Here is a 16,180-nt window from a genome sequence, read left to right on the forward strand (position 1 = left end):
TACTTTAGGTAGTGTCCCTTAGTGCGGCTGCCAGTCTTCTTCAACGGGAATCCAGAAACAGCTCTGAAAAGGTGTCACTGCAGCCTCTTCAGTTTTGTTAAATGTGGTTTTTGTTGTGGTTTGTTTTGTTTTCAGTGAAAGATATTCTCATGTGAAGGTCATAACTACATCGTTTTGAGGTGTGGCATTTGTTAGAAGCACTAGAACAGCCAGCCTGTTATTTAAAACTTTCTTTTTCCCAGCTATTAAAAGACATAGCTGTATTGAAGTGCCAGGTGATTTTTAGGAACAGAATGTTTTCAAACAGTTTGTTTCTATGAAGAAGCAATATAAACTGTTAAGAGTACTAATTGTCTTTGTCTAGCTGAGACATTTACAGGAGAAAAAGGAAGAACAGTTCAAATGATGGGTAAAAAATGCTTGAAATCTCTTCTGATAGTTGTGGCCAGAAAGCTCTGCTGAATTGTACTGTGTTGACTGAAAAAAACCAACCTCATCCTGTCCATGTCATTATTTGACGCAACTTTGTTCCTTCTGTAGTGTAGGCAGTAGAATAGAACGTGTGTCCACACTGCATTTCGTATGGTTCATATTGGGACCTTTTATTGTGAATCACTAGTTTTCCGTCAGTGGCTTAAGTTCCTGTGCCCAGCAGTGAAACATGAACTTGGGTGCTGGGGGTGCAGTGAGGCTCCTCAAGTCTTCTGCAGGGCTTTTCTGGCTCAGGGCAAACTTGACACTGACAGTAGCGGCTACAGAAGGTAACTCAAGTAACAGCATTGAGGCATCATACATGCATTTTAGGGGAAGAGTTGGGAATTGCGCCCCTGCTGGGTTTTACTTTCCATTTTTGAGGTATTCTTTTAAATGCTGATAAGCATTCTCAAATTAGAATGATTTATAAAATGGAGAGTTATAACAGAACTTGTTCTCAGTGTCATTTTATTGCATGTTTTTGTGTACATTTTTATACATTTATTTTTATATATTTATCTGTGAAAGCGAGATATTAATGAAAGGAAAATTCAGGTACAAAGTACTGGTTCTGAGCAGCGACCATTTTATTTTTGAATAGGCTTGGACAACACTTTTGAGAACTGCCTTACATTTCTGTGTTGCTGAACAAAAATCACCATGAAAATTTGAAGTGGGTTACATTAAAATGTTGTTTTTTTCCCATTTCTTGATTTTTTTTGATAGCATGTTGTGTAGTACAGTGGTAAATACACATCACAAATTAAATTCCTGTGCCACTGTGTTCTCCTATCTTATTGAACTGGGGCATGAGACCACCAATTTTCTGAATGTTTAAAACACTCCTGCTCTTGAAATGTGGAAGAGTGAGAATATGTAGTCCTTCCTGAAACTTGCAAGGGACAGACAAATGATTTTTAAATATAAACAGACTATTAGTGTGTTTTTTTTTTTCTTGATGGAGTGCAAAAATAATACTGTAAATAAAGCCTTTGTTGTTTTACTGCATACAAGCTGTTCGCAGTGTTGGTCTTCCACTTGTTTTATTGAGGACTGAAGTTCATTGCAGTTGAAACACGGGAATAAAGCAATAATACTTCCAGACTTGGGTTGCTGGCCTGATGTTTTTATAGCTCAAAGGATGTTCCCTGTCAAAATCGGTCGTGTTCCTTGTGCTTAGGAAGCACTCCAGAAAGTGAATATCTTTGTTACCAGACAGCTTTTACCTCTGCCTCTCCAGGAGCTTTATTTTGAAGTTGCCAGTGCTTCGGACGTCAGCAGAGCGTGTCATTCCGAGTGCATGCCGCCATAACCTGGCAGTAATCGGGGAAGGAGCCGGCCCCTGGCAGCCCCTGGCAGCCCCTGGCGCGGAGGCCTTTGTCGCTTCGTTAGGGAGAAGTCAGAGATGTGTGAAAAGTAGGCCAGGGGTCGGGGCGGCCTGCCCCGGCCCCCCGACACCTCCCGGCTTGGCCGCTAATTTGCCTCCATGTTAAATGCCTCCGAAGCACTAATTAAAATGAAAAGTTCTTGGGTCTCACCGACAGACAGATTGAGTTATTGATGGTGGAAGCGGCCACCAACAGTAATTGCAGCCCATCCCTGAGCGAACACCAGTTTGGGCATTCATGAGCAGCGCCAGGCTGACAGGGGTCAGGCGGGTCAAGCCCACCAAAACAAGAGGCCGAGGAAAGGCAAAATCAGGCCTCTGTTTGTCTTTGTGCAACGTCGCTTTTGTTGCGATTAACTATTTAGGTGTTTGAGCTGCTTTTTAGTCCTTTGAGGCCCAATTATGCTTCCCTTGTGAATTGCTGTAGAAAGTTCGTTAAGCAGAACGTGACCACAACTGCTGCAGTCTGAAAAAGTAACTTCATATTCAATTTGGCTGTCTTAGCTATGTGTTCATCCACTGGATGAGGAAAATTATCTTCTATTTTTGGAGTAAATGGCGTGTGCGCATATAGTAGCATAATTTTTCAGTAAGGATTAATTTGCAGAAAACTTGGGAATCCAGAAGGATATCAGGATTTTGAACTGGAGTTCAGAAAGATAAATAATAAATGTTCATGAGTATTGTGAGCTGAACTAACTTTCTTTTCTTCAGAAAAACACTATATAACGTACTGTATAGGAAGAGGGACTGGAGTAGTTGATGCCAAGTGAGAAATCAGTTTCTTCATTCAAATGTTAAATGCCATTTTGCTTTTTAAATTTTTTTTAAGATGTAGTACTATTCTAGAAGATGAAAGTAACATTGCAAACAAATCAGGTAACTAAACTATTTTAATACTAACTTAGTTTTCATCCAGCAAGAGGCTGGGTTTTCACTGCAATAAAGCTTCTCTGCAAGCATTTTTCAACTGGTAGCTCAACATGATGTTGCTTTTTCCTGCAATATTATGGGAAGTCAAAGTTGATTTTCATTTCAGAAAAATAAGTGTAGATTTTAATTTCTGTAAAGAGAATAGTTTTTTAAACAGATTTAAGTGTTAATCTGCTGAGTATTACATATGATAACTGTGATTCTAAAATACATGGCTGTGATGAGCGAGTTAACGTATCTAGTATTTTTGATAGGAAAGTAATAACATTCCTTTGTGTTGTTATCAAAAATGTGTATTTCAGAAGAACTCTGCTCTTCAGTTGGATAGTAAATATGGCTAATATATTTTTAATTATATTTTGCAGCCACATCATTGTGATCAATGTGATGAAAAATCTTGAGGGTTTTTTCTTTTTTCAAAAACACGAGATGTTTCTTAACACTTTGTTTTACTGTATCTTTCAGGAAACGAAGTTGGAAAAGTTACAAAAGCATCTTCCAGTCAAGCACCAAATCTTGTATTAGGCTTCACCGAACAGACTAAGCTTAACATTTGTCAAGCAGAAGGGCTGGTTGCCTTACACAGGAAGGATTAAAAGTGAACAATGACTCGACTGAAAGTTTGTGAGCCATTGCTTGGAGCCTATCTGCTTATTATTCTCCATGTTCAAGGTAAATATGTACTGGTTGAAATAAGTTTGGTTTTAATCTAACTGAGACATGTTTTTTGTTTGTTTGGTGGTTGTTGTTCTTTTGCAGGCAGGTGGCTTTTCTGCCTGACATACCATGTAGAAAATTCTCTAAAAAGAAGGACATTATAGTGATCATATATGTTGCAGTATAGATTATAGATTAGGTCTGTGTTAGCAAATGCTTACATAGAGACAATACCAGAAATGCACAGTACACTTTGGAGCAAGTTGTATAAGCAGCAGAATCGAAGGTTTGACTTTCCGAATTTCATTTTCCTATGTGTGTGCATCTTTGGTCTCTTTAAACATTGACCCACTGAAGACATTGCAGTGTACAGATCCACATGCCATCTGATGCTCCCAGCAGCCAAGAAGCAGTGTGCCATAACTAATCTAAATAAACTTGTTATGCCTACTCAGTGAGCTGAGGTGAGGCTATGTGATATTCACAGTAGCCTGGGTTTCAGTTAGTGAAGATACTCGTTTATACGTCTGTTGTCTTTCCAGCCACCAGTTATCAAAAACTTCTGGAAATCCAGTTATCATTAGGACTTTTAACTCCTCTGTCAAATGGGTGGAATTACCAAGATATGTGTGGGGAACTGACCAGTAGGACTGACTCATGCTCTACTAGGAACTGAAGCTTTAAGTATAAAGATTATAAGTAGTTTGTGGGAAAGCCCATTTTATTATTATTTCTATACTCCTTATTAGCAACTGTACCTGCCAGATCCGATTTTGTGATTGCTTGTAGTCGAGTGTCAGAATAGCAGAATGGTATCTGAACTGTTAGCGGTATTGCATTCTCATGTTTGGGATGTGAACAGTAGTGCTTTGTGTGTCCATCAAGCATGTACGTCCACAGTTGGTTTCTATGTAAGATATCTAGTTCTCCCAGCTGTGCACCCTCTCACGTGGGAGCTGAGTATGTGGAACTTTGCCCATGTTTTCAGAGAAACAGACAAGACTAGTTTGGTACTGGCATTTCAATACTTGAATAGAAAAGTTTTATATTCTCTTTCCATATTTATATCAATTACTACTTAGTGCTTGATTTTGAGATATTCTTTGGGCTCTTTACTTTCAATGAACCCATTAAAGAGAAGAGAGAAGGAAGCCTGGTAAGTATGCAGATGACGCTCTTTCAGTTTCTGGTGTGTACCTGCAATATTGAAGGATTTAACAGAGCTGTTGCTATCAGGGCTAGGCTTGATACATACCTTGATAACTGATTTTAAGAGTAGACTTGCATCAAATATGTAATGGGCCTTCTACTTCCAAGCCACTTGATCCTGCCTCTTCCCATGTGCTGGAATTTATCCTCTTGTAACCAAGTGCCAAGGTGGATTTGGGAACTGCTGCACCTGGGTGGGAGGAAGCAATGAGGCAAAGCACAGGACTGTGCCCTTAAACATAACCCAGACTTTTATAAAGCAGTAAATATAGATGGCACTGAAGATATTTACTTGGAATTGACTAGGGATGAGCTGTCAACTACACTAGGATCCAAACTAAATTAATAGTGTGTCAGTGCAAGGAGGATCATCTTTAAGCTCTTCCAAGTACCATGCCACATATACATTCACAGCTGAGCATTTATGGAACAGAAGTCCTCTCTCTGGATCTGTGAAGAGTCCCACTTTGTTAAAGATATTTAAGGCTGCTATTCTTCCATTCAAGTTCTCTGTGGGGTTCAGTCAAGGAGGCTACTACAGACACACTGAAGGCTTCTCTATCATTGAGTACAGTCTACAGAATTGTAAACACTTTTCTTCCTAAACTGCACAAGTGTTCCTGTATAATTGCCAAGTTAATTGAAGAGCATGGGTCTTAGTTTGAAGCTTTGCTATTGCCACAGAGATTTCAAGGTTGAAAGCAACGAAATGAAGAAAAATCCAGGATTCCTCCATCTTTGTTCCATTAGTTAATTTGGTAGAGGGAAATTCTCAAGCCCAGTCCCTCTTTCTGTAGTGAACATATGATTTTTAATTTGCAAGCAATAGCTCAATCTATTTAGACAGAAATAGCCTGGTTTTGATATAGTTGAAGTTTATAGAACACATTTACAAATATTTACAGGTAATTCTAGGGTGATTAGATGGGCACAAATCACAATAAAGGAAATTTTGGTGAGAAATGAGGAAAGAAATTTTCACTGTGAATGTGGCTAAGCATTAGAACAGGCTGCCTGGAGAAGCTGTGCAGTGTCTGTCATTAGAAATAGTCAAAACTTTACTGGAATGACTCTGAACAACCTGGTCTAACTTAGCTGTTCCTGCTTTGACTAGGTGGTGGAAACAGGTGACTTCTAGAGGTCTCTTCGACTCTGAAATACTCTGACATAGCATTTTGCACTGGTGCTTGTTTTACTAGTATTACAGAAGTTTTGCTGCTTCTTGCAGAAGACGCCAACTTCTTCCCTTGAAGAGGGTGGGAGTGATATGCTTTGTTCTTTTTAATGAAGTCGTGATTACCCCTTTGCTTTAGTCAATATTCAGCATTTTACTCAAATACAATAGCAACTGAAGGAGCAATTTTTTTTCTCTCTGGGTATGAACAGAAATAATCATACAAATGTACAGGTCTTATAGTGATGTAAAATTAAATTGCATTAACTCCTTCCTAATTTATTATTAATGCTCCAATAAATTACTTCTAAAAAAAGAATATAGCTAAATGAAGTTTAAAGACCCTGTAAAATTTGTTTTCAGCCTCTAAAGAAGAAATTGCCTTGTCTTAGTAATATTTTGGACTTTCAAATCAGTACTGAGCAAGTTCTGAAAGCTATGGGAAAGTTGAGCTTGCTGACATGTTGTTGTTTCTTTGATGCCTGTTGCCTAAGGGCTTGTCTTCAAACACATGAAATATGCTCAGTTGCTAGGGGTGGTGAGTAGAAAAACAACCAAGTCTCTCTGCTTGTCCCTAGATTAATGGAGGAGTTGTGTTTGGGAAGGAGAGAAGAGTGAGGTTGATAGTCATCAAATATTTGAAATTTTTATAGGAAAGAGGAAGTCTCAAGTGAAAAGTCTAAAAAGTGGAAATTGAAGGTGGAAATAATAGTTTCAACAAGGAAAATATATGCAGGATGTTAAAAAAAATGCATCATAAAGCAATCACTAGAGGTGGAGAAGTCACATTATGATGAACTAAAGAGAATTTGTGCAATTTACAGAAAGAGGAGGGAAAAGCAGAGAAAGTAGAAGCACATAGCTTATGTAGTTTTTTGCTTAAGGGTTTGCTCCCTTGCTTGTTTTGGAGGCTTCTTCAAAATGGCAGGAATTTCAGGACTTACCAAGACCTGAGAGAATAATAATAGCATGTCTGTATACGTGCATATATATACACACAGCAGATTCCTTAGTAGGTAGCTTTAAAAAACAAGTGGCTGCATGTGTTGATTAATGTGAAAATATTCTTACAACAGCAGCAGAAAACAGAGGCAATTCCATGAAATCGTTGGTGAGCAGCTGCTGTTCCTCACGTCGGTACTATAGAGCAGAGGGACACGTGGTTATCCTTTGGATCGTGTCGTCTTTGTAGCCTACGGGACTTTTTTTCACTTACATTGAGAAATGATTGAAGTTAAGCCTGGATAGCAGATGGCTACACTTAATAGCAGCCTTTTCAAGAAAGACATTTTTGTATTTCCTTTCTCACCATGGAAGGCCTTTACAGTTTATTTTGACCTGTGACTTGCTCTGTGCCTTCGTCCACCTACTTTTTCTCATCTAGGGTAAGAGTTTATCAGCTTCAGTTGCAGTTGAGGACTGTGGTAAATGTGCTTTTGTCTTCCCACTAGTGCAGGTTTTTAGTTCAGAGAGCCAGTTTTACTTCAAAGTGGAGATCTGTGTTTGTTTTTATTATGCATTGATGAGAATGACTACTCAAATATATGTAATGGGGTAGTTAAAGAACTTAATGTATGCTTAAACACGTTTGCCTAAATTTTGTACTTCATTACTCTCAGTTTACTCTATGATATGTTAGATATGTGGTTCAGCACACCTTTGCGTTCTTCAGAGACACCGCAGAACACCAGTATTTTAATCCTAAAATGAATTAGTAAATTAGTTGTCTAAAAAGTATTAATAGCATTCAATATGTATGAAGACATGTTTATTAAAAGTTACATTTTAAAATAATTAGTGTTAGCATTAAATATTAAAATGGACTTATTAAAGTTGGCATTGTTCGTCACTGAATTGAAAAAATCTGTTGAGATTTGATTTCACTGTCATACTTTTATTCAGAGATTTGGTATAGAAAATGATACTACTTTTTAAAATTTTACGCATTTTCTGGTTTTCAGGTGAAATATTTACTGAATTTAAATATATAAACTAATCCAAAATAAAGAAAATATTCTAAAATCTGCAGAAGGAACTTAGAGTTGTCAGAAACTGATCTATTGCTTGAGGACAGCGTAGTTCTATTTACCAGTTATTTCCCTTATGAATGGCTGCATCTGTCTTTAATACATGGGCAGCAAACATATATTGTTAAGTATTTGTCTGGTTAAAGTTATTGTAATGGATTATTAAAAGGTTATATGTTTCTTTATTAAAATTTCACATTTGAAGAAAGATACTTAAAACTAAAAGTCCATTTAATTTAAATTAGTATGCAGTGTACTTTTTTTTTTTTAAAAAAGTAAAATACATGTAAAATATTCTTGTCTGTTTCTTTTGTATTGAATATGTAAGAATAGAGAGTAGTCTTCAGAAGTGACTTTATGGGGAAGTGGAGCAGAGGCTGGGGATAGCTGGGTGGGAAGGCTGGGGGCAGGAGCTGCCTCTCTGTGGTGAGCACTGGTGTAGCTCCTGGCAGAGCTTGGAGGGTGGTAGAAAAGATTTTAAACAAGTAGTCTGGGAATGTGCTGTGATTTTTAGGAACCAGTTCTGCTAGATGGAGCCACCTCTAACATGCCTGGTCCTTGGAGATCACAGGCGTGATGCATAAAAAAGCACTATAGGGAGAATTATGGTTAAAATGCCAGACACAGAGTTTATGGGAGCATTTAATATATTTTCTTTGCACTCATACTTCTTTTCTGATTTTTTAAAAATTATGTTTAAGAAAAAGTATTTTACTCAAGCTGTATCAGTTTTACTGAGGTTCGATTCACATAGCAGTACGTGTTAAATTATCATGAAAGCTTGGGATAGGCAGAAAGGTAAAATGTCCTTGTTGGAGTAGATGTTTTTGCAGTTTCTGCATCCTAAAGCAAGAGCAAGTAATTTAAAAGCATGACATAAAAATTTTAAGGCATGTGTTTTTCATAAGGAAAGCATATCTAACATAATTGTTGGATTATTGATGTGTTAGAAACCATGGAAGCACCTGAGAATGGTCACATAAGAACCCACAAAAAGGTTGTCAGGATCAGTAGCCCAGAAGTTCATCTATACCAGTGTACACAGCACGGCCAACAAATAGGAGGAGCTGGAAGCCATCGTGAGGCAGGAAAACTGGTGGGATGACTGGCAAAACTGGAGTGCTGCAATGGATGGCCATAAACTCTTCAGAAGGCAAGGAAGGAGAGGTGGCAGTGTAGCCCTGTATGTTACGCGTGGTTTGACTGTCTAGAGCTTGATGATGGTGACAATAGGGTCGAGTGTGTAAGGATAAGAACCAGGGGGAAGGCCAACAAGGCAGTTATCCTGGTGGGAGTCTGTTATAGACCACCCAGCCAGCATGAAGCAGCAGAAAAATAGTCTGTAAGGAGCTCGGAGAAGTCTCACAATTGCTAGCTCTTGTTCTCATGGGGGTTTTCAGCTTATCAGATGTTTACTGGAAATACAACACACCGGAGAGGAAACAGTCTGGGAGGCTCCTGGACTGTGTGGACACCAGTTTCCTGACACAGCTGGTCAGTGAGCCAACTAGGGAGGGCACCCCACTGGAGCTGTTTGTGAACAGAGAAGGACATGTGGGCCATGTAATGGTTGGAGGCCACCTTGGGCATTTTGATCATGAAATGATCAAGTTTTCTATTGTTGGAAGAGGGCCCAGCAGAACTGCTACCTTGGACTTCTGGAGGTCAGACCTTGTTTAGGAGACAGAGCCCCTTGGGAGGCAGTCCTGAAGGGCAAAGGAGTCCAGGAAGGCTGGACATTCTTTAAGAAGGAAATCTTAAAGATGCAGGAGCAGGCTGTCCCCATGTGCAAAAAGATGAGCTGGTAGGGAAGACCGGCCTGGCTGAACAGAGAGCTTTGGCTGGAACTCTAGAGCAAAAAGAGAATTTCTGACCTTTAGAAGAAGGGACAGGCAAGTTGGGAGAACTACAAGGATACCTTGAGGTTATGCAGGAAGGCAGGTGAAGGTGGTCTTCTGACAAAGATTATTTAAATGTTGAATTCATTGGGGTTTACCAGCTTGGATCAGAATAGCTACAAAGAAATGCTGAGAGTTACTGTAGTTCTGCTAAGATAAATCCCTTTTAAGGGCAATGTACTATGAAATAAAATTTTTGATGTGGAACATCTATATTAGCATTCAGAAAGCTGTTGAACAACTTGAATGCTGTAGGCTACAAGTCCTACCTTTGCAACACTTTTTTTTTTTTGTGGAGGTAGAGGGGATACACTGAAGTAAACTATGTGCATAATTTGGCTTTGGTATTTGTTTTCTTTCACTTCCTGCTGTCTGCATTTCTCAATAGAGCTGGTTTTTTATGTGTTACATAAATCTTTTCTTAGATCAGAAGACTTAATTAAATTAGTTGAGCATTGAGTTGCAACCAAGTTAACTCAGTTTTCTGTGGGTAATAAGACTTCACTGTCATACACAGTACCTTTTAAAGATCATCCATATTAATGTTAGTATTTGAAGCCATGCCTTCATACATTTCTAATGTAGCATTTTCTATGATTAGAAGAAGTAGTCCTCTGAATAACTTGTGTTATCTCAAGGGCTGGATATGATACATTGGCAGGTGTTATTTTTTTATATTTTAAAAAGTTTCATTTTAAACAGCCATTTAAATGTATTATCTGTAGCAGTTCACACGTCTAAAAATTTAAAATGAATTCCGTATGTATGAGGCAGTGTTGTGATGGGGTAGAGCAAATGACCAACTGGGAATGTGAAGTCATATCAGCTTATTTTTCTTTATTGTCTTATGCTGTGGTTACATGAGAAGACAGTGTTCCAGCTCACTACCACTCTGATATTGATTGAAAGCTGCAAGTTTTTGAATGTGGTAAAATACATATTATACAGCAATTTGTATATCTAAAGGTCTGTGATACTATCATTCTCAAGGTTGGATGAGCTGGCTGATACTGGTTCAGGATCTTGAAGAAATCCCCTTCAGTGTGTGACAGTTCATTTGCTGTTAATGTATATTATTTTGCTCCACCAGTCTTGTGCAGTGTACAGGTAGAGAGTGGGAAATAATAGAAAAAGAAACTTTGCTGTGTCTGAAATCTCTGGGTTATGAATTTCAGTGCAAACTTTTATCTTTTGAAGCTGTGTATACTAATACATAGCACTGATACCTTTGAAGGGTTATGTAAGGTTTGTGTATGGATGTTTCTTAGCTGTACTGCAGAGCTGACAACTGCATGTGTCATGGAAAATAAGCCACTATTTACATCATCAAGTAGTGTAGTGTCACAAGATCCTCTATTTCTCTGTCCTGCTCCCAGAAGGAAGATGAAGCAGTGTGAATATTGGAGAGGTGGAGCTTTGGGTGTGACAGGTAATGAGAGCCCTGGTGCAGGAAGGTCAGGTAGTTCTTGAAGCAAGATGTCATGTAGGCAGATGCTTCATTCACTCTTGTTCATTTACCCAGTACCTGTTAACCAGGAAAAACAGCAATGAAACATCCTGTGACCCCATGTATATCTTCATCTGCTGTCTTAACATCTGAGGTGGATGGAAGCCAAGTCATTTTCTGCATTCAACTCCCTTCCCCATACCTAGCATCTTTATGATAGACACTAATCTTTCTTGAAATGCTGAGCCTGAATTGTAGTAGTGCAGTAAAAGATCAAGTTAGGGATAATATCTAGACAGAGACTATTAAGAACTTTCTTCTGAAGTTATCTCAAACAGTCTCATTTTCCTTTTTCTTCCTTCCCCAGATACTCAGATAAGTTCCTGTTTAATATAAGAGTTCTCTTTACAGTCTTAGAAAGTGAAAATCTAAGAGTGAAGTGATTTTTTTTTTTTTTTTTTTCTCTTGCATTCTTCCTTTAAATATTAAGTAGAATTACCTGTTCTCTGAACAGGTAAGGATCTCTTAGATGTGAATACAGAATCTTGTGTGACATCTGTAGCACAGTATTAAAATGAGCTTTCAATTTATGCTGGGAAGAAATCTGTAGAAAGAGAGGACAGATGGAAGATCTGCTATTTCATATGTGCAAAATTCCTTTTGGTTAAATTTGGAATACCTGTTGCACAGATCAATGTGTCATTCTAGCACCTTCTTGTTATTAGTTTGTACATGTCAGGAATATTTAACTCAGGCATTACTGAAGTACTGTTAGAAAGCTACATTTCAAATAACACCTGGCTAACTGATTTGAGGGTTTAGGTAAATGGCACGCTGTACTTTCTTACGATGCACTCTTAATTGTATCTGAAAAAAGCACAGTTTCATTAATTTCAGGGAAATTGCTGAATTGGGACAATGCACTGGGTGTGCTGTGTTAATTAGATAGCAAAATCTGCAAGTCTGCTTTTTCAGAACACTAAGATCAAATTTCACAAATTGTTAATTGCACATTTGGCTGAATTATATAGTGGATGTTACAACAGATTGATACAGAGGGTGGTATTTGCACAGGGTTTTAATCAAATTTTTCTGCACATCTTTCAAGCGAGGTACATGAGAAGTGTTCTCATTACAGCTAGTATTTGGTGGGTTTGGCAGGAAGCCATAAGAATCTGTTACAAGACACCAGGAGGTTCTTGGTAATTTTATTCTCAGATAAAATGAAATTTTTATTGTGACTAAAATATTTTTTGAAATGTACCAAGGTACCTCCACTTTTTGAATTATAATTGGATTTGTAGAAGCTTTTATCAGTCCTAACTGGCTATTCTCTTACCTTGCACGCTGAGCCTTGCACAGAGACTTGCCTGCAAATTATGTCAGTGCAGGCTGTAGTCTGTTCACGACTCCTCCAGCATTATTTGGCTCACACCTTGAGGACTTAGAGCCAAGAATACTGCTGGGTGATGGAGAGACAGAGCTTTTCTGTTTGTAAAACTATGTGTGATAAAGCTGGAGGAGGTGGATGAAGATGCTTTCATGATCACAAAGCATATTCCAAATGAGGCAGATAATGTTCCTGATTTTTTTTTTTTTTTGGCATGTTCTTTGCTAAGAAGAAAACAGATGGAATTTTTCTTCTGAATGCCTACTTTCACAAAAGCACTTTAATATGAACTAGAACAAATGATGCCCAGCTCTCTTACTGTTGAGAATTTGAGGGCTACTTGGAGTGTAATTTAGACCTATTTTTATTCTCTGAAAGCTCATTTGTGTGGATGTTCATGTCATTTACTGAAATTTAATTTGCAAACAAGATGTGCTTAAGCTCTGTTTTGAAGTACTAATGCATACAGAGATCAAAAAATGCAAGAGATTTTGGAGTTATTACTGCTCTTCTATGAGACTGAATCCGTAAAAAATGATTCAGTTCAGAAAATTAGAAAATTGCATCTGAAGTACATTCAGTCATGCATAAAATTATACTGTTGGTAGTTATCAAACGGTAAGCATTTTGGTTTTCTAAACGTATGAATGAGAAGGGCTTTCTTTAGAAAATCCTTACCAGTTACGTAACTACTTTTCTGCCCCAACTCAGAAAAGGGAAAATACCCTCTTTCTGTTTATATTGATTATGGTTGGAAGATCTGCTGTTAAAATACAAAATATTAGAGCTAGGTATTCCTAGAATAAAATTATTAACTGATATTTGTGCCATACTCTTGGGAAAGGACGTTCTTATATCTTGTCTAATTCAATTATTTGTTAATATAATGATGCTATTGTCACTCTTTACCTGTAAAGCTCTTGAACAGTTATCAGAGAGATGCAAAAATATTTTGTGTTTTTTCTTTTTGTGATGTCCAGGTCAAAATAGTCTTGACAGCATGCTTCATGGCACAGGAATGAAGACAAATCCTGACCAAAAGAAACAAGCAAATGGAGTAACGCTCGCTCCAGAGGACACCTTACCTTTTCTTAAGTGCTACTGCTCAGGACATTGTCCTGATGATGCTATTAATAACACATGCATGTAAGTATTGACTACAGGATAGAAGAGCCTCTTTGAAGAGTGCTTGTTTTCGCTCATGAGAGGGCAAACTAGAGTGCTGACTGCGGTTTTCTCAGGTGACTTGACCATAATGGATCAGAAATTCACTGGTTCTGTGGAGATATGAGCACTGTGGGTTTTAACCTATGAGGTTTTAACCCACGGTCATCTGTATGTGAAAAATACTGCTTTCACCGTACCTTAGAACCATTTGCAACCAGTCATTTTGCCCCCAGCAACTGCTTTGAAGAACTGAGGTTTTCAGTAACTATAGCTGGGTATTAAATGACCTGAATCTAAACCTTCTGATATGACCACCCGCTTGCCTGATCTAATATTTTTTTCCACCTAGTAGTCAAAAGGTAATGTTAGCAAAATAACCTTTTACTGAGAATTCTTCTTGTTACATGTTAATTAGGTGTAGAATATGAGGGAAAGGCAGGAGGGAGAAGAAAAGCCTCTGAACATATAGAGGCAGGAAGGTAGTTTTAACTTAGGCATAAGAATCTGAATAGAGTGATGCACTGATTACGTGCTTGCTTAAGAGGTTTTCTTCGTGTTGCAAAATATCTGTGTTTTTCTTTTTTTCTCTTCATTTGTAGTTCCATATTCTAAAGCCCTTATGTTTTCTTCCTTAAGGATTAATGTAAAGATACACAATAGAAAACATTGCTACTGTAATTTGAGTCTAATATTAAGCCTCTTTAAAGCTGTAACTTGGCAGATGAAACAGAATTTGTGGAACCCAAGGAGGTAGAATAAACACTACTATCTTTTTAAATGTGAACACAGGTAGTATTTTACAAACATAGTTTTGCACCTAGAAAATGTTCAGTTATGATGCAGTATTTTGTCTTTCGATTCCTTTAGTATTTATTTTTTGCTTGTTATTGCCCTCTAGTGTGTGCAGTCAGTATAGGCCTTACTAATTTTTTGCCTCTGAACTAATGGCTGTAGAGATCAATACTCTGATAATAAAACTGTTAGAGAGTTAATAACACTTATGCAGTGTTTATGTGAGGGGTGTTTTATGACATTATGCTTCCCAAATCTGCATTTCTTTATATTATTTTAAATTTTTAAAAAATAATAAAAATATTTCTGGATTTTTTTTCCTTAGTATCTGTGGTGAGAGAATGAATAAATATTGATTTACTTAACAAAATCGTAATTTTAAATGTACTGAAAGCACAGACCTACCATTACGAATTGGTTTGAGATTCCTTACACAAATTGTTGTCATTTTCATGTAGTACAGAAATCAAAGCATTTGTATAAAAAGATAATTTGGAATTCAAGTGGCATTTTTAAAAAAACAATGTAATCTATTTGTTACTATCAACTTCAGAAAGTAGGTTTAGGGGTTTGTTTGTTTTGCCCTAAAGGCTTAATATTTGAGAGAGTTGATGTGGGAAAAATGTAGCTGAGCTTTTGATCTTGAAATAGCCACCTTTCACATACTAGCGCTTCTCTTTGAGAGTTTATCATTGCAGTTTCAAGAACAGACACAAGTTATTTTTGTTTCAACCTGTAAAACTGTAGTCAGATCTCTGTGCTTCCACCCCCTCAGTTGTTTCTGAACAACTGCACGTGTGTGATTGGATGTGAGAAATCTTGAAGCGGGATGAGGAAGTAGAAGACAGAGTATTTGGGAGAAAACATCCCTTAAGTGTTCTATTTAAAAATGCCATGCTCAAACCGTATGGTAACCACTGCGTTAAAGAAGAATTTTTCTGGATATTGGCATTCTATTATTCTTAATGCATTCATGGTCAACTAATGCTGCATACTGAACAACAAACACGTTAGCCAAGAACAATTGATGTGTTTATTCCAGAACTAATGGGCATTGCTTTGCTATCATTGAGGAAGATGAACATGGAGAACCCACACTTGCTTCTGGCTGCATGAAGTACGAAGGTTCAGACTTCCAGTGCAAGGTAAAAAAGATGAGATATTATTAGAATTTAAGATCTCTGTGGAGGTTATGTAAGGGAAAAAGCATAAGCAATTTAAACCTCAGTAGCTTACAACTGCAATAATAGAATTTTCGCGTGTTGCCATTTACCACTGAAGACAGTGGAAGTGAACAATCATGGGTGAGTAGTGACAGAAAGGACACTTAATGGTGTTTGAGCAAAGACTGGAATAGAATCCACAGAGGACACCTGCCTTTTCCTTGTGACAGCTGTATCCACAGTTGAAGAGACTATTTTATATTTAACCTAATTGATCTTGAGTAGTTTGTATTTTAATGCAGACTTCCTTGATGTGGAATTTTTTGCTTTCTTCAGTTAATCTGAGAGAAAAGCAAAATCATAAGGAATTGTCTTCACAGGTTACACAAGAGCTCCCTTAAAGTTTCATGGACACATACGAACGGTTTATCGAATGTATGTTTTCCTGTCTGATGCACAACT

General features: G+C 37.7%; 1 protein-coding gene across 2 annotated transcripts in view; it reads left to right on the top strand.

Moving 5' to 3' along the window:
• The window catches only part of BMPR1A (bone morphogenetic protein receptor type 1A), an 81,430-nt gene that overhangs the window by 52,541 nt on the left and 12,709 nt on the right, over window positions 1-16,180 (top strand). For both annotated transcript variants that reach the window (XM_065843146.2, XM_065843147.2), the window contains 3 exons: window positions 3,260-3,466; window positions 13,577-13,742; window positions 15,598-15,700. In XM_065843146.2, the coding sequence (XP_065699218.1) occupies window positions 3,400-3,466; window positions 13,577-13,742; window positions 15,598-15,700 (336 nt within the window). In that variant the 5' untranslated portion in view covers window positions 3,260-3,399. The remainder of the gene's footprint in view (window positions 1-3,259; window positions 3,467-13,576; window positions 13,743-15,597; window positions 15,701-16,180) is intronic.

This window comes from Patagioenas fasciata, chromosome 8 (genome assembly GCF_037038585.1).
Source record: "Patagioenas fasciata isolate bPatFas1 chromosome 8, bPatFas1.hap1, whole genome shotgun sequence".
Lineage (NCBI taxonomy): Eukaryota > Metazoa > Chordata > Aves > Columbiformes > Columbidae > Patagioenas > Patagioenas fasciata.